The sequence below is a fragment of the Convolutriloba macropyga genome, chromosome 2, assembly GCF_964194025.1.
Source record: "Convolutriloba macropyga chromosome 2, txConMacr16.3, whole genome shotgun sequence".
Lineage (NCBI taxonomy): Eukaryota > Metazoa > Xenacoelomorpha > Acoela > Convolutidae > Convolutriloba > Convolutriloba macropyga.
The window spans coordinates 41,815,360-41,840,049 of NC_134469.1; the positions used below are offsets into that span (position 1 = coordinate 41,815,360).

At 41.9% G+C, this 24,690-nt stretch overlaps 1 protein-coding gene across 1 annotated transcript; it reads right to left on the bottom strand.

Annotated features, from left to right (window-relative positions):
• Positions 1-9,993: 9,993 nt before the first annotated feature.
• On the bottom strand, positions 9,994-21,527 carry LOC142334905 (uncharacterized). Its single transcript, XM_075383234.1, has 4 exons — positions 20,588-21,527; positions 17,064-19,774; positions 16,119-16,535; positions 9,994-10,179 (listed from the first exon to the last, which is right to left on the bottom strand). The coding sequence occupies exons 1-4, from the start codon at positions 21,525-21,527 to the stop codon at positions 9,994-9,996; spliced, it is 4,254 nt and encodes a 1,417-aa protein (XP_075239349.1).
• Positions 21,528-24,690: the final 3,163 nt, after the last annotated feature.

Genomic DNA, 24,690 nt, shown 5'->3' on the forward strand with positions numbered 1-24,690 from the left:
AGTGGATTACCGTTCCGTGTTACAGAAATTGCAATAAAATTGACCAAAAATAGAGAAAAATTGGACAAAAAAATAAATTGTTGACAAAGTTGTCACAAATCAATTTCTCAAACAAGAATGCTCGTTAATTGAGCGAACCTCAATATACAGAAAAAGTTGTGAAAATTTTCACAACATCCGGCCTACAGAAAAAAAAATTATCGAATCACTATAATTTTCCCTCGTCGCTCGTTTATGTACCGTTTTGTCCGCGTCCCTTTCGTCCTTTAACTTTTCAATTCTCCGAGTTCCGTTTTTCAATAACGTCTTTCTCCCAGGACTTTGCTTTTCGTTTTCACCGTCTACGTTTCTGGATTTTGATATAGTATGTTGTCATACGTGATGAAGCATGTTGTTGTTTTTCTTGTAGTATGTTGAGTATGCTAGTATGCTGGTTTATTGTTTAGGTCTTATAGCTTTCTAGGGTGTGACTTAAGTTTATTCTCGAGTTACAGCTGGATTGTCCTTTGACTTTTCAACTTAACTAATTCACTAGCCTTCCTGTTGTAGTATATTGACTTTGCTGTTCTATGTTTGTGTGTACCTGTATGAATGCTAGTTGGTTTGGTCTTGTTGCCTTCTAGGGTGTGACTTAAGTTTATTCTCGAGTTACGGCTGGGTTGTTTCTTGACTTTTCCAACTATCTTAGTCTACAAATACACTATTGTAGTTTATTCAATTTTGCTGTAGTTTGTTTAATACCGTTTGTATGCTGATTGTTTGTTTTGGTTTGATTTTTGGTAGGATGTGACTTAAGTTTTTTCTGGAGTTACGGCTAGTAAATTTCTTGACTTTACATCCTTTTAGTGTAATACTGCATTGCCGTAAATTAGTTTGTCGTTCAATTTGTCGTTATGAACCCATTATGAACTATGTTAGATTATCTTGCAGTAGCTTCTCTCCTTCTTCCTAGGGTGTGACTTAAGTTTGTTCTGGTGTTACGGTTAGGCTATTTGCTTGAGTTTTTACTGTGGTCTGCTAACATAGTTCTTTCTAACCTCATTTCCCGCCCGTTCTTTCCCATCATCCCGTTTCGTTGCGTTGCGCGTTTTTCACCTGTTTTCCCGCACGTCCCGTTTCCGTTCCGTCGCGCACTGCTCGCTCGACTTCTTGTCTGTTCCGTTCCCGTTGCGTCGCGCGTTGCTCGCCCGACTTCCCGTCCGTCACGTTTCCGTTTCGTCGCGCGTTCCTCGCTCGACTTCCCATGTGTCCTTTGTCTCCCTCCGCGTTGAGCGCATAGCGTTCAGTGCTCCACTTCTGTTTTTGTTGGGCACTGTGTGCTCGACGACCTTTTCTGCTCTTAGGGCGGTTTGTCTTACAGACTGTCTACAGTGTGCTGTGTTTGGTGTCTTTTGCGTTGGGTTTGTTTTGCGTGGGTTTGGTTTGTTTGGAGTGTGCATATAATAGATAACCGTGTGCAGTGGTAGATTTGCTGGTCTTTGGAAATAATAGCGTCGTGATGTCTAATAGTCTTGATTAAAAAGTCAAAAAGTTGTACGCTCCCAGGTCAAAGCGTGAAGTTGAATTGCATGCTATACATGAAGATATCCTTCATTGTATAAATAATAAAAGTAGGCGAGTGAAAGTTGAACGCCTAGTAACAATTGCAACGAAGTATTTTTGACTGTTGTAGACAAAAATGAGGACCTGATTGCATTTGCTGGAAAAACGGAGGATCCAAGTGCACTTTTTCCTTCCTTACTTAGAGTCTTTTCCTTCCTTTCATTAGAGTCTTACTTAGAGGCAATGACAACCAAGAACGACAAGATCCTCACTTCAGCACGAAACTACATCAACTCTGCTGATGATAAGGTGAGTGAGTTTCAGGAACCGAGGGCTTCCATTCGTTCTAGACTTCCCTCAATTATGACCTCGTCAAAAACATCTAGTCAGCGTAAACATGATTACGTTATTGCTAAAATGAAGCGCAAAGAAAATGAAAAACAGAATGAGGCAGCCATTCGCTTTGCTAAACAGAAAAAGCAAATGGAATTAGATGAACTGGAGGAAAACAACAGGAAACGTCTGGCAGAGGCAACTCTGCAAGAATTTGAATTACTGGACGCCGTTTCTAAAGGTAGCCAATCTGAAACAACTGCAAGTGCTAGGAGCTCAGTGCGAAGTGAAAAGGCTGTCCAAGACTGGATCAACACCTCACTTGCTTTAAGTTTTCATAATGAGGAGAAAACTAGTGAACCAGAGGTTATGATTGACCCTCCAGAATGTCCTAGCCACAACAACGGCAAAACAGTGGAAGATCAGAACACTGAAAGTTCAAGGCATTCTATTCCAAAAAATTGTAGAGGCAATTACATTTTAAGCAGTGAGACCTTGCAGCAACTCGACCCCTATTATACTCCACCTGAAAGTTTTTTGGCTGCTGCTAACACGCAGGCGTTGTACCAGGCGCACCTAAGGGCGCAAATGGATCAAACAGGACAGCAAGGCATGGCGCTTCCAAGCATAACTAATCAAGGAACAGCGGATAGTCAGCCGCCTTCTGTACACACCCCAGGGGCTTCTTCACTGCCTATTCAGCAGCCCATTCCACCACAGACGTTCGCACCACAAGAAAGTCAGAATATTGCAACCGAGTTATTTCCCAACGCACAACTTCAAATTTCGCAATTCAGGGGACCTGAAACATCAAGTCTGCCGGAGAACAATTCGGCCCATCGTATATGCCCCCGACAACAAATTGATTTTGTCCCCCGAGCACCAAACGCCACTCTTCTTCCTTTTCCGTCAACAATTAATCCAGCCCCCGCAGTAAACGTTCCCTTGCACCCAAGCGGCCCACCAAGTCAAAACACTCAACAGCACAACTCCGAACCCGCCCGTCCTAATGACTTTCCCATTCCGAACCCAGTTTTCGTACTTAACCTCACTGCTCCCATCCCACACGCCCCTTTGATTAACCAGCCTCTCGTCAACAACAATTTTCAGAATAGTAATAACCGAGTACACAAAGTTGTACGTTCTGTTGCTCCTCCTTTCCCAAATATGCCCAATATCCCTCTTGGCCAAAGTTTTGTGCCAAATATGAATCAATAGCGTTTTCCGCAGCACAGACCGTCATTCCACAACAAATTTATTCGAATTCACCCCCTTTGATTGAAATGCAATCACCATCAGGCGCACAACAGGTAAACCCGACCGCAATTACTAGTAATGTTGTACCTGGTCTAGCCACTCCGGTTTTTCAGCCAACATACCCTTATGTTGGGCCCACTCCGCTGAGTTGGAGTGGTCCGCAGGTGTCTGCACTTGCCCCTCCGATACCGGACAATGCGTCAATGATTAGGGAATTAGCTGATGCAATAACCAGCAAGAAAAATGACCCCTCGCCAAAAAGGAAACTTGCTCAGTATAATGGCGATCCATTACAATGGCACGAGTATTATAGTCAATTCAAAAGCGCGATTGACTCGCAATTGCTAACTGATGACGTTAAATTGACATACCTCAAAACCCTCGTCACCGGTAAGGCAAAGATTGCAATCACCGAGTTTGCTTACTGTGGTTTAATGTACCAGGATGCACTTAGGACTTTAGAACGTAAATTTGGCCAGCCACAGGCAGTCGTAAGTGCACACTTGGATAAACTAAGCAATTTTCCGCCTCTTAAAATGCACAATAGTGATAACATCATCAACTATTCTGCAGTCATATCCAGCCTCGTTGGGGTTTTCAAGTCACTATCATATGATGCTGACTTGAAAAGCGCTTCCCTACTTAACCAAGCGGTACGGAAGTTACCACCAAACATGAGAGAGTCATGGTCGCTCTTTACGGTTAAGAAGCACTGGGTTAAGCCTACCCTCCTTGATTTTAACGATTGGCTCAAAGAAAAGGCTGAGGCCCATGATCTTAGGAAACAAAGCGCAACCAAGGCAAGGCCTGAAGATAACAGCACTTCAGTAACCAAGACCAAAACAACCTCAAAAGTGTTTGCATCAAATTCACAACAAAGGGAAACAAAGAAGCAAATGCCACCTTCATCCACAAACACTTACTCTCGCTGTATTGTTTGCAAAGGTAACCACCGGCTATGGGAGTGTCGAGTTTTCTAGGAAAAGACTCCAACCCAGAGAGCTAAGTTGGTGGCGGACAATAAACTTTGCTTTTCGTGCTTACGCGATATGCACACATTCCGCCAGTGCCCTCAACCGAGAAAATGCCGAGCAGAGGGGTGCAATAGTTCGCATAACACACTATTGCATGGAGCAGATAGGGTTCTCCCAGCACGAGTATTATAGTCAATTCAAAAGCGCGATTGACTCGCAATTGCTAACTGATGACGTTAAATTGACATACCTCAAAACCCTCGTCACCGGTAAGGCAAAGATTGCAATCACCGAGTTTGCTTACTGTGGTTTAATGTACAAGGATGCACTTAGGACTTTAGAACGTAAATTTGGCCAGCCACAGGCAGTCGTAAGTGCACACTTGGATAAACTAAGCAATTTTCCGCCTCTTAAAATGCACAATAGTGATAACATCATCAACTATTCTGCAGTCATATCCAGCCTCGTTGGGGTTTTCAAGTCACTATCATATGATGCTGACTTGAAAAGCGCTTCCCTACTTAACCAAGCGGTACGGAAGTTACCACCAAACATGAGAGAGTCATGGTCGCTCTTTACGGTTAAGAAGCACTGGGTTAAGCCTACCCTCCTTGATTTTAACGATTGGCTCAAAGAAAAGGCTGAGGCCCATGATCTTAGGAAACAAAGCGCAACCAAGGCAAGGCCTGAAGATAACAGCACTTCAGTAACCAAGACCAAAACAACCTCAAAAGTGTTTGCATCAAATTCACAACAAAGGGAAACAAAGAAGCAAATGCCACCTTCATCCACAAACACTTACTCTCGCTGTATTGTTTGCAAAGGTAACCACCGGCTATGGGAGTGTCGAGTTTTCTAGGAAAAGACTCCAACCCAGAGAGCTAAGTTGGTGGCGGACAATAAACTTTGCTTTTCGTGCTTACGCGATATGCACACATTCCGCCAGTGCCCTCAACCGAGAAAATGCCGAGCAGAGGGGTGCAATAGTTCGCATAACACACTATTGCATGGAGCAGATAGGGTTCTCCCAGCACAACAGTCAACAAATTCCAATACTATCCAGTCTTCTGGCAACACAGGTCAAAGTAAAGCAACCACTAGTCAACAGCCGTCTAATAAGACCACAACAGTGTCATCTGTTACTGATGTTAAGTGGCTCCTTCAGGTAACGGAATTGCAGTTGGTCAATTCGTCCGGTTTAGATACCAAGGCTTTAGTGTTGTGTGATACCGCCTGCAGTAACTTTTGGGTGGCCGGTAGTCTCGCAGATAGACTCGGTTTGCACGGTAAAGAACTAAAGCTAACTGTCAAGGGTATCAATACCGAAGAAGTAGTAGACAATAGGATTGTCGAAGTTACTGTGAAACCAAGAGAACATCAAGATTTCGAACCATTTACCATCAACCCTTTCGTTAAAGAGAGTCTGAACGTCGGCTCTGATATAATTAATGTACAGGCCCTGCAAGAGATTTTCCCACACTTAGCGGTCCTTGATCCCGTGACATATTCCTATAAAGACATTGAAATGATATTCGGACAAGATGTCTATCATGCCATCCGCCCGTTAGAATACTTCGCTGCCGATGAGAAGCGTTCACCCGTTGCCATACGCTTACCCATAGGTTGGATCTTAAGTGGTCCGTTACCATCAAGTTCTTGTTTAACCTCAACGTGCTTTAAAGTGAATATCGAACATGACAATGAGTTAGCAAGTCAAGTAAAGTCATGGTACTACATTGAATCATTCGGGGCAAACAAGAAGGTCGACTCCAGATCTGCAGCAGACGCAAGGGCTCACGAGATCCTTGAGAGTACCACCATACACAATGGCCTGAGATACGATGTCGGAATGCTGTGGGCAGCAGACAACATCCAGCTCCCAAATAATTACTTCTCCTCCCTTGTGCAACTAAAATCGCTCGAAAAACGTTTGGCAAAGGATGAAGACCTAGGAGAGAAGTATACTAGTACCATCAAGGAAGACCTAAATAAGGGGTATGTATTTGAGGTTCCGGACTCTCACAAGGTTGAGAGCCGGTCCGATAAAGAGTGGTACCTACCCCACCATCCGGTTTTAAACCCGAACAAACCAGGTAAGGTGCGTAGGGTGCTCAATGGAGCAGCAAAATTTCATGGCGCCTCACTGAATAAATCTTTGCTCACTGGCCCTGATCTGCTCCAAAATCTTATTTACGTACTTCTTCGCTTCCGACAACATCCAAATGCCGTCTCCGCCGACATCGAGGGAATGTTTCTACAGGTTGGTGTGTTACCATCAGATCAACCATCAATTCGCTTTCTGTGGCGGGACGACCCTACAACTAACTTTGTAGTGTATCATTATACGCGCCATATATTCGGGGCTAAAGACTCGCCCACATGCGCCAACTATGCATTACAACGCACTGCGAGAGACAATGTCAAGTTTTACCCCGAAGCTGCAAAAGCCGTCCTTGAAAACTTCTACACGGACGATTATCTTGACTCAGTGGAGTCTCCAGAGAAAGCCATCAATAGATCGAAGGAATTGGTACATCTTCTCCATCTCGGTGGTTTCAAGCTTACAAAGTTCGTAAGCAATGTACAAATCTGGCTGACCGAATTGATGGTTCCTCTCAATCTACTGAGCCCAAGGTTATTGTTTCATGTCAGGAGGATTCATCACATGTGCTAGGGTTAAAGTGGGATCACACTAATGACACTTTAGTTGTGAGTAGGGGTACAAGCTGAGCTATCACCAAATCCCTCACGCAACGCTTGGTCCTAAGTCTTGTCTCGAAAACCTTTGAACCCATTGGTCTTGCCGCACCGTTTACCGTCGGTGCGCGACTGCTCTTAAAAGATATCTGGCGTGTCAGCGTGTCACAAGACAACAATGGGATGACGAGCTCCCACAGGACATCGTTCAAAGATTTTTGGTTTGGAGTGCGGACTTAACAAAGCTTGAAAACATCAAAATTCCCCGAAGTTACTTTAGTGGACCCTTTGATAATATAGAGTTGCATATGTTCGGTGACAGTTCGCAGGATACTTTCAGTGCGGTCGCATTCTTGCGAGCCCGAGTAAAAACACCTACGGGCCAAGAAAAAACAGAGCTTGCGTTTGTTTTGGGGAAAGTGCGCGTGGCGCCAATGAAAGTCCCAAAACTCGAATTACAAGCAGCTCTACTTGCCGCTCGACTGAAAAGAGAAATTACACAAGCACTTATCGTAACTGTTAACCGAGTATTCATGTGGACAGATAGCACGACCGTGCTCCGATGGATTAACTCTAATGAAAAGCAATCAATCTTTGTAGCAAACCGCGTTTGTGAAATTTTGGAGTATACCAGCGTTGACCAATTGAACCCCGTCGCAACTAAGGATAATCCAGCTGACGCTGGCACGCGTGGAATGTCCGCTGAGGTTTGGCAACTAAGCAGTTGGGTCAATGGTCCACATTTCTTAACTAACTCAAGTTTCCCTTTCGTGCCGAACAAAGACGTCATTAATAACATCAAACTTGGCGTCAACCAAGCAGTCATTATAGAAGACACTGTTTCTCTCTCTAGATCTGTTAAAAAAACAGACAACTCCCGTTCCGTCGTTATTCCCATTTGATAAGTTTAGTTCTTATTAAAAGTACTTGCGCATTGCCGCATACGTTCTCCGGATTTTGCCGAAACATGCCGGCTACCGTAACCCCGATGGTAGCATTACCGACCCTACTGAGCTTGACAAAGCCGAGCGTCATCTACAGTATTTGGTGCAAGGAGAGTCTTTTGAAGCCGAAAGAAAAGATCTTCTTGACAATAAATTCGTTAAACGGAGTAGCCGAATTGCTCCACTTTCACCGTTTATTAGTCCAAAGGGGCTAATCCGTTCCTCGGGCCGCATCAAGCGGTTAATGGAATTTGGGTTTAACATAAAGTACCCAATCATCTTAGATGCACGTCATCCGTTTGTAAAACTGTTCCTTGAACACACGCACGTAAAGCATTATAATCAGGGCGTTGAATACCTAAGATCAATTGTGCAGGAACACTACACAGTACTGAAACTAAGATCATCCTTGCGTTCCATCAAAGCACACTGCCTGAGGAGCCGAGAATTCAAAGCTATAACTCTGCAACCAATCATGTCTGACTTACCTAAGGAGAGACTTGCTTACCAGTCTCCTCCCTTCACGAACACTGGCGTTGACTCTATGTTAGGGTCCGCCGTACTACTGAGAAAAGGTGGGGCTTCCTCTTCACCTGTCTCACTACTCGCGCTGTCCACGTCGAGATAGTTACATCCATGGACACCAGTTCTTGTGTTATGGGAGTTGAGCGGTTTGTGTCACGTAGGGGTACACCTGTCATGATTTGGTCGGACAATGGCACTAACTTTATTGGAGCGGAGAAAGAACTTCGAGAAAGTATTGAAAAGTGGAACGTTGTCAACATTGCAGCTGAGCTCGCCCACAAAGGTATTAAGTTGAGGTTCAATCCACCCAGCGCACCACATCAAGGTGGTATCTGGGAGAGGCTGGTACGCAGCTTCAAACGCGTGTTGTATACTATTCTTGGCACGCGTCGCCTCACGGATGAGGTACTGCATACTACATTTTGTCTCGTGGAGAATGCTCTCAATTCGCGTCCTTTAACATCCGTAAGCGCCGATCCGTGCGATTTGAACGCTTTAACACCCAACCACTTTCTTTTAGGAGAATACTCTACCGGTATTCCGTCTGTGGTCGGCAATAATGAGCTTGACCATCGTAAACGCTACGCCCGTGCGCAGTCATACGCTAATGCGATCTGGTCCCGTTGGATCAGAGAGTACGTACCGACGCTGAACCGACGCTCTAAGTGGCAGGCGCCTGCCGAGCAACACCTTAAGACCGGTGACTTGGTTTGGATAGTTGAGGAAACCAACCCTAGGGGTTACTACCCAACCGCTCGGATTGTGGAACTCCGTTACGGCTCCGATAGCGTCGCGCGCTCCGCCGTTTTACGTACGTCGACCGGTTCACTCGTTCGTCCGCTTGTAATACTTGTACCAGTTTTCCCAGCATCTTCTTCCGGGCCGGAGGATGTTACGTAGTAAATGGACGAATTATTAGCCAATAAAAATCGAGTATTCAAATGCGTACAGAAATTCAAATGCGTACGTTCTAAATTAATAAAATACGTTCTAATATACGTAGAAAGTTCCCAAAAAGTTCATTTAACCTAATTTTAAATAAAAATAACCACTATATGTATCGATTAAGCTGGTTTTCGGCTTAATATTTTTAGGTTTTCTAGACAATTGTCGATTGAATACGAACTGATTTTGACATCAATGACATCAGACGAAAAAACCTGTTGATTGAACAACAAAAAATCTTGCCGTCTAAATTCCACTTGTTGCTTTGTACGTCTTAATGCTTACACATTGTTTAAACGTTGTTGCTATCTTATACGTTGATTTGACCAATTTGCGCTTTATATCGATTTGGATTATGAATAAATTGAAATTCTGAAACGGTAGACTCTTTTACTTCTCAGCTACAGGGAAACCTCATGAAAATCACCAACGGGGACTCGGATAAATGTTACGTTGTAAGTGTTCAGGATGACCATCAGACAAAAAGCCGCTCAGAACGTGAGTGGTACCAAACATTTTGGGTACAGATAATTTGAAAACCGAAAACACCATAAAAACTAAAAAAATAATCAATCGAACAGCAAATTTTCACGGTTCCTCCTCAAAAGAGTCAATGTTTCCTGCCCAATTCTGCAGCAAAACCTAATCCATGTGCATATGCATGTAAATGTCCTCCAACAGGTCGAAGGAACTTGTACACATTCATTCTCAATCCAAGTGGATTCAAGCTTACTAAGTCCGAAAACAAATCGGACTGACGGAATTGATTTTTCTCCTCAATCCTCTGAACCCAGAGTTATTGTTCCGACATGATCGTGATATGTGCTTTGGATTTGGGACCACAATTTTACAATGCCATAATTGTTATTCGGGGCACTGGCAGCACAATCAAAAAATGATTTATCCGCTTGATACAAAGTCATGCGTCTCAGGTCTACGGCCCAATTGGTCTCTGATGGTGCCTGTTTAGTTTTTAAACTTTGCATAACAATGAGCAGAATTGTGATGAAGTGTTACGAAAACACAGCTCTGCATGATGTGGTGAACTGTCGAAGATGATCGCGCTTACTACAAAGAAGATACTTTAGGTATCAAGTGCTGCATCATCTATTAGGGCTCAGATAACTGTACCTTCTGTTTTAATTGGAGCAAGTACGGCATTCGTCATGAGCAGGGTCTTTCTATCTATGAAAGTTGTGGTAACTGAGTATACTATTTAGCAACCAAGTTTAATTTATAATAAAATAAATAAATGTTCACACAGGGTCCTATTGAATTCTCTTGAGTTAAAACTTTTCAGGTTACCTAGTGAGGGATGCTTGGTGTTGTGAACACTACTCAGACTGATACTGTTTGATCCGCTGTTTAAGCTGATATGGCTGAGCTAATTAACGTTGCTGTTTGCCAGCGGATGAATGCAAAAGAGAACAATTAGATAGCTTTTGAATTGAGTGTTTTACAACTGCTCCTTTAAAAGCCTATTATCCTATTATCACTGGCAACATGGCGCAGTCAGCAATGGCACAATCTAAGATTGAACTGACAATTTTTTTATATAAAGAATTTCAACCATCTATCACGTGGGAAAGTGAATATCAAAAGCAAAACTTGCCGCAATTGCAATATAAAGCATCCAAGTAGACAAATTATTTAGAGAAAATCCAACTGGCGCGGAAGTAGATTACTCCAATGAGTCGCTGTCTCAATCATCAACAGAAAAAGAAACAACGGTGGAAATACGCCAAAGTGATAGAAGAAAAGACAAACGGATTTGCAAAAAATCTGCCGGATCTTTTCAACAATTGCCCCCCCCCCCCTTTGGTACCTAGTAGAGAATCGCCTCCCCTTTTGTGCTATACTTTACCACAATATTAGTTGGCCTAAAGTTTAGATAGCCGAATATCAGTTTAAGCGCAATTGCGGACCGCTGTTCACGGCCATGCCTCTCATGCGCTGTGGGATGTAATCCGGAAATCGCGGGTCGGTTATCGCGGCGAAGCGCGCCCACCGACCCGCCAGTCGGAAATTCTTTTCGCTTTGTATTCCAATTCGGCTAATTGCACTAGCATGGCGCATTTTATTCTATCCAATTTAACACAGTATGAGCATACAAGAAAAGTTTAGTCGTCTCTGATTGGTTAATAAATCGCTCGCTTAAATTCTATTCAAGAATAGGCCCCCCCTTTTGCAAAAGGGGGGGGGGCAATTGTTGAAAAGATCCAATCTGCCAAACAATCAAAAACAAAGATCCATACCACAACAAAAGATCCACAAGGACCAACAATCTAAATTTTACGTGAAAGAATAAACAAAAAGCGCCAGAAGGGTCAATGACATAAATACAGTAGCTGCATAAAAAGACAACAACACAAACAAGGACACAGATCAAGAACCGGAAACAATAACCCCATAGAGCACATGCTACATTAGGGAATTTCTCAACGACTGGCATTCTTTAAACTTCATTCACACTCAACTGTAAACCCACAGAAGCATAAGCCCTAAAAAAGAAGCCTGAGGAGAATTGTGGATACAAATTACAACCTAAAGATTAAGAGAAAACTGGCTTGTCAACACAGGAAGTCCACGAACTCTAACACTACACCAAAAACATTGATCGAAAAAGTAGGTCAGGAAATAGAAAGACTACAATTAAAAAAGACTACCGATGTTTTAAGAATTCAAAAGTCAACATACATTACACAATTCAACTGGATTGGAAATCAGGAAACTCAGTAGCACCGAAAAGCGAAATACTGTTGTGAACCTCCAAGGGACAGACGTGCTACAACAACTCTACATAAACCTAAAACCACCAACCAGAAGTTTCACAAAGGTCAGGTCAATCAAAAAATCACAAAATCAAATTGCAATAGCGACATTCAAACAACTCTTTTGGTCATCACAACGTAAAAAAAACTAAGAATACCGCTCCACCTCATAGAAAAAGTCGAAAAGGTAATCAAATAATTGACGATAAACAAATAATCAAACTGGACAAATGTTCAAACGGGTCTTTCTTAAGTCCAGTCGTCATCACAGTGAAACACGACAACACTACAATAATAGATCTCGACTTCAAAAATGTAAACGAAGCAATCCACAAAAATAAAATCCAAATGCAACGCATTGATCAATTGATGGACAACTTGGATTGTAAAATTAGTCAACTCTATCGTAAGAAAGATGAAACTTACTTCTCCAAAACAGATCTAAGTTATTCATATAGCCAACAACCGCTACAAAAGGTCACACAAAAATAAATATTGCAATTCCAACCAATTGGGGTTAAAGCAACTGGCACAAATAGTTTCTTAAAGAGATTAGATAGACCCACAGATACGTCCACAAAATTCGAAAAAACCATGGACTTCACATTGTTTAACATAAAATCATCACATGCCTTCTTAGTTGACATCATAAAAATCATAAAAAACATTAAAGAAACAAGAACAAGAAAAAATATTGATAATACTAGACAACGCAAATTTATGCATTAACCTCACTAAATGCAAGCCCGGGAGAACTGAGCTAATATTCCGTGGTATCAGATCAACTGAAAAAAAAACGAATATAAAAAAACCGATACTTTAGTCCAAATGGACGACTACCAAACAGTTAAGCACCACCTAATAAAACCGTTTCCAAACTAACCACACTTATCAGCACCTCTCGCCCAACATTATCCACTTAGAACAAAAAAAGAGTAGCGATCTCCAATGGACCACCGAACACAATATTTTTTTTCGAAAAAAAAACAAAACAAGCTATCAAAAACATCATGGGAAGTAAAGACTTTAGCACAGCGGTTCAAACACGTATCCGCTTTGGCGCATTTAATACAGGATTCGAGTTCTGCCTGGAACAATTTCAAAACAACAATTGGCATCAACAGCCTCTGCCAACAGAATTCTCAGCACAAATGAACAAACATAGCAGGACAAGTCCTGACGTACAATTCAAAGAATTTTTATTGACTAAACAGAAAACTAGACCAAGAACGGACTATGAATGGATTGGAAAAACCATTTAGAAAAAAATCCGATCCAAAAAATCGAAAAAACAGTAAAAATCAAAGTGAAATTGCCGCATGTGAACAAAAAACCACTACCGATAAAGCGAATTTTTGTTCAAACACCGTATTCTCACTCTACTTTAAAATTGGAGCGAAAAAATTTCACGCCGCAAAACCACTCGCTTTTTCGCTCCATTTCCTGTTTCGGCGTGACCAAAATCACTACTCCAATTTGACTTCAAAAATCATGAAAATGTGTGAACAGATCTTAAAAAAAAAGACAGCGCCCCAATACAATTCAAATTCTTTGAATTGTAAAAAAAAATAATAGTCTAGAACTACTGTATGTGGTGACTTCATCAGAAAATTATATGTACTACCAATGCGGATCCAAGTTCAGTGTCCAAACGGACCAACAGGCACTGCTGTTAGCCCTAAAAACATAGGCAGCAAAACTTACCAAAATTACCTCACTAGATGGCTGGATATGGTTAAGCAGGCCAAGATATGTTTTTGACAGATTGCTTCAGCGGACTTCCAACCTCACCAGCACTTAAACCAACAGCAAAGGATCCCACATTTATAACTAATATAATAGATGCATTCAAATCCATTTGTCAACGCGCACAAAAACATCTCATTACATTGCAGACAAAACATTCCAGCCAAATGACGTATTACACGCAATACAGAATAGCAAGATTAAAACATGCGCTTTTAGACAACTCTCCGCTCAAATTCAGTTGCCGCTACCTAAGAAAAGCCCGCATGATAGTCCTCATACAGTTTAATTAAAAGTTTCCTTTGCACTAGAATCAACCCCAAAAGACACCTTTGACATTCCCCAATCAAAAAGATTCAGGTCACTAAACATAACTGTTATAGCACAAAATAACCTGAACCAATATCCAATATCAACTACCCCCAAAACAACAACCATCAGGAACAATAACCGATTGTATCTCTCTCTTCGATCCCAACATATGCCAAAATCCGTCCAATTATTTTACTCCAGAAAGTTCCCCAGTTTAAATCCGTAACATCCACTAAATACTCGTCAAACCATTCATTAAAGAGGCCTTTTACTTTGATCTCGGCATTTGGATCATTAAAAATAATTTGAAACTTTAATTTGGGAAACATAAAAACAGTTTTCGATATAGCGATATACATCATGGAATGACCTTTCAGTCAACAATATGGCTGTGTTCTTTATGATTGGAAGTTGTATTATAGCACCCAATTCAAGCTCTTAATGCTTAATTCAATTCACAGAACCCAGCAACGATAATCAGGGATACTGTGCATAGCTGAATTGTTTTTTTTCGTACCAAAATCCATCGTGCCATAATTGCTTCAGCGCAGAAATGCAAACCCCGGACAAAAAAAGCTTTGTATTTTAAACCCCTAAGACAATAAAGACAAATACTAATTTAGCAAAATTACTAGAATCCAATGCAGAAGTGCAATTGGACTTTGCTGGGCCCATACCACATAATAACAAAGAACCATATACATTAGTTTCGTTTCCTTAGATATATAATCACGACATCCAAACGCAGAATTATACAACAATTGCAAATCAGAAACTGCAACATCGTTAATAGAAACCTACATAAAAATCCCTGGCATCCGCAATAACTTAACGATGTAACTAAGCACAAGCAATAAAATAAACAAAAACTTGAAACGGTCTGGAAAAATAATATCGAAACTAAATCTCGCCCCAGCAAGCAGCCATAGCGACAAAAAATGTTAGAACGAAGCGTAGTCAACAAAAACACTGGGCACTAAAACACTAGAAAAACTAGAAAACACCAAACCAAACCCGAACGCAACTGCACGAATTACACATTTTGAAGCACCAATTGGCCATCTACCCAATACACAATTAGGCAACATATCAACACAAAGAACCTCTGATAAATAAGCAAAAGCTGCTTCTATTTAGAGCAAAAGATGCTGAGAAGACCAATGTTTGACTAAACTGCAATGTAGAATGAGTCAGGCTTAGAACTGGCCAAAGATATATAATAAAACCCCCTTCAGAGTTAGCACGATTCGAACCCGTTATCGCTGAGCAAGCAACTGCCAAAGCATCCCCTGTTATCAAAACATCTTAATTTGGGTGGGGGTTATCGTTCGAAAGTGCTATTAAAAATGTTGTTTGTTATTTTGATTTAGATTAAATAAATTAGTTTCCTTTGATTGCGAGTGTTTTGCATGATTGTATTTTGTGTTGTGAGGCTCTTGTCGAAAGTCACTTCCGTTCGTTTTCGACAAAAAGAAGTCATGTCAGTGACATCCTCGGCCCCAACTGTAGGATCAGGAACTGTTGCTGTACTGTATGATATCGGTGTAAAATCAGCAAGATAAGACAAGATAAGATAATCGATCGCAAATATAATAATTGGAAAAGGAAGTTTGGGAGGAACTGAAAGGGGAGACAGTTATGAGCGACTGAAAGGGGGACAAACTAAATTGAGCAAAAGAAAATCCCAAAAAAAGTTTGACACGCAAAAGGACTGCAAATATGGTAACAATGCTTGACTAATGATCGCAAAAATTAGACATTTGATGTGAAACTTTGCAATGATGTAACTTGTTGCATCAAATTTTGGAGACGACTTGACTTACAATTCTATACCTTTTCCTAATGAAAACTAAAGTATACATCTGCTCGTGAGAACGAGAACACAAAATAACTCATTTGTTTATTAAGACTTTGCTTAGCTTGATGACTGGTCTTACTTTCTCACCATGTGGAGTTCTCAGTTTCACGGAGCGTACTACACCATCTGAACCGGGGTAAATTTCTATAACTTTTGCAAGAGGCCAGAGACCTCGTGGCGTGAAGTCTTCAAGTAGCCAAACCAAATCATTTACCTTGAGGTTTTCAGAAGTTTTGTTCCACTTCGACCTTGTCTGTTGATTAGGGATGTATTCGCGAAGAAATCTATTCCAAAAGTGCGAGGCTAGTTCTTGAGCAGATTTCCATGACCTGGACACGGTGACTTTTTGCGATTCGAAGAGACCAGGAGGGTAGTTAAGTGACGCTCTTCCGAGTAAAAAGTGGTTAGGCGTGAGAGGCAGAGGATCGTTAATTTCACTCGGGACATTAGTTAGAGGTCTAGAGTTCATATTGGATTCAATCTCACATACCAGTGTCCACAAAATATCATCTGAAAGGGTTCTTGACCCAATTACTTTGTACAGAGATAACTTGAATATCTGCACTAGGCGTTCCCAACTTCCACCGAAGTGTGGAGCCGCAGGAGGGTTAAACACCCACTCAATTTCGACCTGCATCAGATGCAAGTGACTTGCAAAGTCTTGGGAATTTCTAAGGCTTGCAATACTGGATTGCAAAGAGTTATTTGATCCAACAAAAGATTTTCCACAATCGGAAAAGAACTTTTTTGGTTTTCCTCTACGGCTTATAAAGCGACGGATGCAATTGATTGTTGAATCTGTTGTCAAGTCAACGGCAACTTCTAGATGGACAGCGCGTACTACTAAGCACGTGAAAAGGAGTATGTATCTAGTCCTGTTTCTTCCATGTTCCTTAACTGGAAAGGGTCCTACGAAGTCTAAGCCTGTGGTTTGGAAAACGTGATGATTTTCTCTTGGTAGTCTGAACTCTGGGAGGTCAGCCATTTGGGGGGCAGCTACTTCTTGGATCATACGTCTGCATGGAATACATTGTCTAACTGTTTGTTTGACTACCGCCCTGCACCTAAGAATCCAATAGAGTTCCATTAATAAACTTCTAGTTTGTTCTGTGCCACAATGCATGTTTGTTTGGTGAAAATGTTTTATCAGTAGTCTAACACTCTGATTATTTCCATCTAGGATCAACGGGAAGCGCGCAGTTTCTAGTCTCAATGCTTTAGACAATCGTCCTCGAGCACGCAAGTGCTGGTTATGATCGACGTATGGTGATAAAGAGACAATTCTACTGGTAGATGATACTGCAATACCTTTTCTTAAGTTCGAAATTTCCACTTTAAAATCTTGATTTTGGGCACTTTTTATCAAGTAATTGTAAGCTTTTGTATAATGTGCTAGTAACAACTTGGATTCCTTTTTCCGGCATTTATCTGCAAACAAAAAGCAAAGCGCTGCAACTCTAAGTAAACGATTCCAGTTGCTGAAACGCGATATGTCAATTTGGCATTTGAGTTCTTTTCTTGGATCTGCCATTATAATTTTGACATGTTGAGCAGAGAGTAAATCTTGTTTCGGCCACGTGTTTTTATTTTGACACAAGAAGGATGGACCTAATAGCCAACGTGAGTTGACATTCATTTGGTGAACGTTGTAGCCTCGGGTACCATCGTCAGCGGGATTTCTGGTAGACGAAATGTAGAACCAATCTTGGGCGGAGGAAACGTCTAAAATTTTGGCTAGTCTGTTAGCAATGAAGATTCGATGGCGAATCTCAGGAGTCCGTAGCCAATACAAAACGGTCGTGCTATCAGACCAAAAAACTTGTTTATGGATTTCAATATCCATCTCATCTCTGACAAATTGCGCTAGTTGAGCACCATATACCGCAGCCTGTAGTTCCAAATTAGGAATCGTCATCCGTTTTATTGGCGCAACTCTTGCTTTACCGATCACAAATGCGACTGAGACGGATTCGTCAATGTGTTCAATTCGTAGATAACTGACTGCTGATAATGCTAACTCGGATGCATCTGTGAACGTGTGTAGTTCAATCGATGAAATCGGTATCTCGTTTAACAGTTTGCGAGGAAGATGTACATCCTTGAAAGACGAAAGTTCTTTTTTCAGATTCTCGAAATCAGAATTCTCATCGAGTTGTAATGGCTTGTCCCATTTTGGACCGTGGTTCCATGCTGCTTGGAGAACTTTGCGGAACCTTATTGTAAAGGGGGCGATAATTCCTAAGGGATCAAAGATGGAAGCAACAAAACGAAGTAATTTACGCTGACTCGTTTTTTCATCAAGTTTGATCTTATGGAACAATTTTTGCTCTATAACAAATGTATCGGCTTCTGGAAACCAGGGCAAACCAAGAACCTTTTGACTTTGTGGTGCGGATGTTTCTGGATTAAGTCGGATATCCGGATTCAGCAGGTCAAGAACTTGTTGACTATTTGAATTCCACTTTGTCAGATTGAAGCCACCAGTAGCAAGAACCTTTCGAGTCTCATGGACAACGTTTGAAGCTTCATTTGGACTCGATACGGCAACATACAAATCATCCATGTAAATGTTCCGCTCTATGACCTTTTGAACACTTGGATAAGTTTTTGCATTGTCCTGAGCAGATCTTCTGAGCGCGTAGGACGCTATGCAGGGTGAATCTGTAGCACCAAATATATGACTGGTGTATTCATAGGTTTCAATGCGTCCATTGTTCTTCCAGAGGAAGCGTAAGTAGGGTCGGTCTTTAGGGTCAACTTTCACCTGCATGAACATTTGTTCTATGTCTGCGCACAGCGCAATTCGATTCTCACGAAACCTCATAATGACACCAGTTAAATTGCTGAGCAAATCTGGCCCTTTCAGTAAATTAGAGTTGAGGGACTGACCCTGGAAAATGCTGGAGGCATTTGCAACTCTACGAACCTTACCAGGTTTATTTTCATTGGTCACTGGGTGATGAGGCAAAAAGGAGACATTATCTGTTAGAGATTCGGAATCATGAACTTTAACAACGTATCCTTTTTCCAAGTCTGCGTCCAGAGTAGCCTGGTACTTTTCCTTTAATATCGGATTTTTTGAAAGCTTTTGATCTAATTGGTCAAGTTGTTTTAATGCTAACCATCTGTTGTTTGGAAGAAATGCACCTTGCTTCCAGAGGAGACCTATTTGATAATGACCGTCAACAATTTTGGTCGTGGACTCTAAAATTTCAATCGCTCTTTTATCGTTTTCCGACAAAGCTTTTCGGGGCGATGCAATGCCCAAATTTTCCACTTTCATCCAATCTTGGACTAATTTGAAAAGAGAGTCGTCCATATTAGGGCAGTTTTGCACCTGAGTATACTGTACTTGTGTAGACTCATTGAGAACTAAATTCGTTTTACCGGCACACGTCCAGCCTAATGGAGTTTCAACTCCCCGTGGGGCGTTTTTTGGACCTTTTATAATTTGTTTATAGTGAATCAAGTCTAAGTTGTCAATGCCTATGATAATTGAGACATTGTTCCGTTCAAGTTCAGGAAAATTTATATGACTGAGATGATCATAATTTTGGCACAAAGCGTTTAGTTGAGCTACGTTCAATGCAGACATGTTCAAATCCGGTACTGCCATAACATCATTAAGCCTGACAGGCTCGATGGAGCTATCTATTGGCTTTATGTCAAAGCAAACTTTAGAGCAATCAATTTCCTTAGTCGTGTGATACCCACTTATAGGCATTTTACCTGTTTTTTCGAGGTTAAGACCAAGTTCTTTTGCTGTTGATTTCAGAAGTAGACTTTGACAGCTACCGTTGTCTAGGTATGCGTATGTTTTCACAGACTGGTTTCCATTTATCAATTGAACTGCCACAAAAGCTACCTGGCCTGTGCCAACAAATTGCACTGGTTTAACGTTTGAGTTGCTTTTGTTCATAAAACTATCGTGCAGAAGTGTGTTATGTCTTTTGCCGCAGCCTTTTGAGCGGCAGACATTTTTTGAATTGCATTGATCTACATGATGATGTCCAAAACAATTGAAACAAAGCTTTTGTTTCATTACATGATCTTTCCGTTTCAGGGGACTCAGTGCTTGGAAATGTATGCATTTGTAGAGGTATTGGCAATTGTCATTGTTCGGACAACTAACGCTTTCTTTCGTCTTAGACTGAATTTGCCCTTGTTCCCTGTTACTCAGAAATTGATGCTTTGGGTTCGGATTTTCATTAATTCTAGTAGAGTGCGACGTTTTCCAAGCCATTTTATGAACACCAATGTTTTGAGAAGATGGGAAATTTGAGTTTGTCGGTAAATCTCGGCATGCTTTCGCATAGTTTAGGAGCCACTCAGCAAGCGCGTTTAAAGATGGCTGTGTCATGGTTTTTTCTTGGAGGTAACGGTTCCATTCGAGTCTGACTGGATTTGGTAATTTTGCTAATGCTATGTTCATGTTGATTGTAGAGTGAAGATCATGAATAAAACCGAGTTGTTGAAAGGTGTCGACGAGCGTTAGAAGAAATGAGGAGTACTGTGTATAACTTTCTGGATTTGATAAGTTTGGGTTTCTAAAGTTTGACAATTTGTCAAGAAAAGCATTGACAATCCTCTTTGAATTGCCAAAATGTTCTTGCAGTCTTGATAGAGCTGCTGCGTATAAATCACCGTTGCAACCGTAGCCATCAACTAAAGCTTTAGCTTCACCTGTGAGCATTGATTGCAAATGGATCATTTTTTCAGCTGAAGACATGGGTGACTGGTTGATAGTTGCTTTGAAAATGCTATACCATTTTATCCACTTCATTGGATCGCCGTTGAAGGTTTCTGCGTGCAGTTTCGGGACAGATTTTTGGAAGCACACTGACATTGAGCTGGTTGAACACTGGTTTGCACTTTCCGCGTTTAGAAGTCCTCGATGATCGAAGTTATTGCTTGATGCGTTACGATTTGTTTCAGGAAAAATACTCTGAGTGGGCCAATTGAAGGAATGTGCGTTAAGCAATGACGATGGAGCGGCGTTAGCATCAAATAGTAAGCTGCTGGGTGCAGAAAAACTAACATTGCTGTTCACAGCGGGCGCTGATGAACTAACTGCATATTGCTCCTGATTGCTGATATCGATACCAGGTTGAACTGGGTTAGATAATTGGAAATTAGAGCTGTCCGGCGGACAATTCGGTCTTTTGATGGCACCAGCACTGAGACTGAAGTCCTCTCCAGTATTTATGTGTGACTTCCCCTTGACGTATTTTTTGAAATTATCGATACACTTTTTAACTTCTATCTTAAGACGACTATGTTCGCGAGAACAATTGCTCTGTTCTGATGGATCAATCAGGATTATTAATTGAGACACTACGGTTTCAAGTTTTCGCTGCTTCTCTTTTATCTCTTCAACTGTTTCCTGTAGTATGTCAACATCTTCTGATTCATCAATCGAGGAGTTTAGGTAGTCAAGGTGATAATGTATATCGTCCGTTATTATCATTTTGGAAGATTCGAGCATCTTCTGTTCTTGAAGTGTTTCTGGCTTTTCTTCAGAGAGGCTCTCTGTTGGAGCACTGGAACATTGGTGAAGATTTCCCAAGATAGTTGTTTCTCTCTGATCGCTCTCGGAGTTAGCTGTTGACCGAGTGTCTACCATGACTAAAACGTAGACTGTTTTCTTTACTTTGCTGGAGAAAAGTTTTTGGTTTTGGTTTATGCAACTCCCACCAGATAAGCAAAAACAATTTTAACTTCAAATTACTTACTGCTTGACAATTATCTTGTACAAATGTTTTCAAAGGGCTACTTACCAGCGCTATCTGGGTCTTTCTACATATATCAGTTAGCTACCTGTTAAATGCCTACCTGTTACCTGCTACCTAACTGCTGAAACTTATACAAATTAAGTCTAATTAAGGATTGTTGATAATCCAACTAACTAACACTTGCTACCTACCTGCAAACTTATACCAAACTTACCTACCTAGAAGCTCCCTAATTTTACCTACCTAATACCTGCTACCTACCTGCTGCAATTTTTACCTACTTATACCTACCTGCAAACTTATACCAAATTTACCTACCTAGAAGCTCCCAAATTTTACCTACTTAATACCTGCTACCTACCTGCTGCAATTTTTACCTTCTTATACCTACCTGCAAACTTATATCAAACTTACCTACCTAGAAGCTCCCGAATTTTACCTACCTAATACCTGCTACCTAACTGCTGCAACTTGTACCTACTTATACCTAAGTTCTAATTACCGGTAACTCTGTTGCTGGATACTTGCAATCTGCCTGTAAGAGCTTTTACCAATAGCTCCACACCTAAAAGGGAAATGCAGAAAGGTTGAGATAGTAATCAAGCTGGGTAGTAGACGAAAAGCAAAGATAGCGTGAGTGGTATGGAAGAAAAGAGACCGGGGAGTTTGGGGCGGATAAAACCCCAAAACTGGAAAGCAAAGAAAGAGCGTGGGGTTGGGAAGGCAACCAACCTGTGGGGTTTGGGGTGGGTAAAAACCCCAAAAACCGAAAGCAAAGAAAGCGCGGGGGTTGGGGAGGCAACCAACCTGGGAGGATTTGGGGCGGGTAAAACCCCAAAAACCGAAAGCAAAGAAAGCGCGGGGGATTGGGAAGGCAACCAACCTGGAGGGATTTGGGGCGGGTAAAACCCCAAAAACCGAAAGCAAAGAAAGCGCGGGGGGTTGGGAAGGCAACCAACCTGGGGGAATTTGGGGCGGGTAAAACCCCAAAAACCGAAAGCAAAGAAAGCGCGGGGGGTTGGGAAGGCAACCAACCTGGGGGGATTTGGGGCGGGTAAAACCCCAAAAACCGAAAGCAAAGAAAGCGCGGGGGGTTGGGAAGGCAACCAACCTGGAGGGATTTGGGGCGGGTAAAACCCCAAAAACCGAAAGCAAAGAAAACGCGGGGGTTGGGGAGGCAACCAACCTGGGGGGATTTGGGGCGGGTAAAACCCCAAAAACCGAAAGCAAAGAAAGCGCGGGGGGGTTGGGAAGGCAACCAACCTGGGGGGATTTGGGGCGGGTAAAACCCCAAAAACCGAAAGCAAAGAAAGCGCGGGGGGGTTGGTAAGGCAACCAACCTGGGGGGTTTGGGGCGGGTAAAACCCCAAAACCGAAAGCAAAGAAAGCGCGGGGGGGTTGGGAAGGCAACCAACCTGGGGGGATTTGGGGCGGGTAAAACCCCAAAAACCGAAAGCAAAGAAAGCGCGGGGGGTTGGGGAGGCAACCAACCTGGGGGGGTTTGGGGCGGGTAAAACCCCAAAAACCGAAAGCAAAGAAAGCGCGGGGGGTTGGGAAGGCAACCAACCTGGGGGGATTTGGGGCGGGTAAAACCCCAAAAACCGAAAGCAAAGAAAGCGCGGGGGGTTGGGGAGGCAACCAACCTGGGGGGATTTGGGGCGGGTAAAACCCCAAAAACCGAAAGCAAAGAAAGCGCGGGGGGTTGGGAAGGCAACCAACCTGGGGGGATTTGGGGCGGGTAAAACCCCAAAACCGAAAGCAAAGAAAGCGCGGGGGGTTGGGAAGGCAACCAACCTGGGGGGATTTGGGGCGGGTAAAACCCCAAAACCGAAAGCAAAGAAAGCGCGGGGGGGTTGGGAAGGCAACCAACCTGGGGGGATTTGGGGCGGGTAAAACCCCAAAAACCGAAAGCAAAGAAAGCGCGGGGGTTGGGAAGGCAACCAATCTGGGGGGGTTTGGGGCGGGTAAAACCCCAAAAACCAAAAACAGAGCGCGCGGGTAAATAATAGGATAAATTTTTAAAGACTGTCTTTTGGTCTTTTGAATCTGCTTTCAGTCTGTTGTGATGTTTTGCGAACCCTCTTGCTGTTACATTTGGACTGTTTTTGTAAAATTTCTAGATCTTTGGATACTGAAACATCAAAAAAAACTCATGGTGCAGATCAATTGTTTCCCATTTCAATCAATTTTTTAGAGCAATACTTAGCTTTTTCAGGGGTTGAATTCGTTGCCTGATGTGGTTGGGCGTCAAAATATGTTATCAAAACATCTTAATTTGGGTGGGGGTTATCGTTCGAAAGTGCTATTAAAAATGTTGTTTGTTATTTTGATTTAGATTAAATAAATTAGTTTCCTTTGATTGCGAGTGTTTTGCATGATTGTATTTTGTGTTGTGAGGCTCTTGTCGAAAGTCACTTCCGTTCGTTTTCGACAAAAAGAAGTCATGTCAGTGACATCCCCCAATAAGTAAGCAAACTTGTCTTTCACCCATAACACCAGACAGGCAAAATATAATGTTGGGAGACAAATCATCCATTCTTATGAAACCCAAGCAACATGTAGCCCTCAAAACACTAGCGAGACTCTCGTCAGAACCACGACGATCACTAAATCCACTCTGAAACATTTTGATTGATGGCAAAAGATAAAAGTATTCTCCACACATAACAAAAGCCAACGCTGATAAAAGACATATTATAAATTTAATAGGTTTACGTAAAAACAATTTAGCATTAGCAACAGACACAAAACCAAAACTAAGCGATTTTTTGCGTGTAAAACGGTAGGTGAATATAGCCGGAACAAAAAAAACAAAAAGAAATCGTTTAGTTGAGAAAGCGCAAGTCCAAGCAAACCAGCCAGGACCCTAATTAGTAACAGTGAAACAACAGAAACAAGTTTACTAAAAGTAAGCTCCAGTAAACATGCTTTAAAAACAGAAAAACTGAAAAACTTTCCGTTAAAAAAACAGAAAAATGCAGCATCCACTAAAAAGCCATCAAAGTCAAAGCATACATTTAGCATCATTAAACAACAATACAAGGAGTTGGTCAT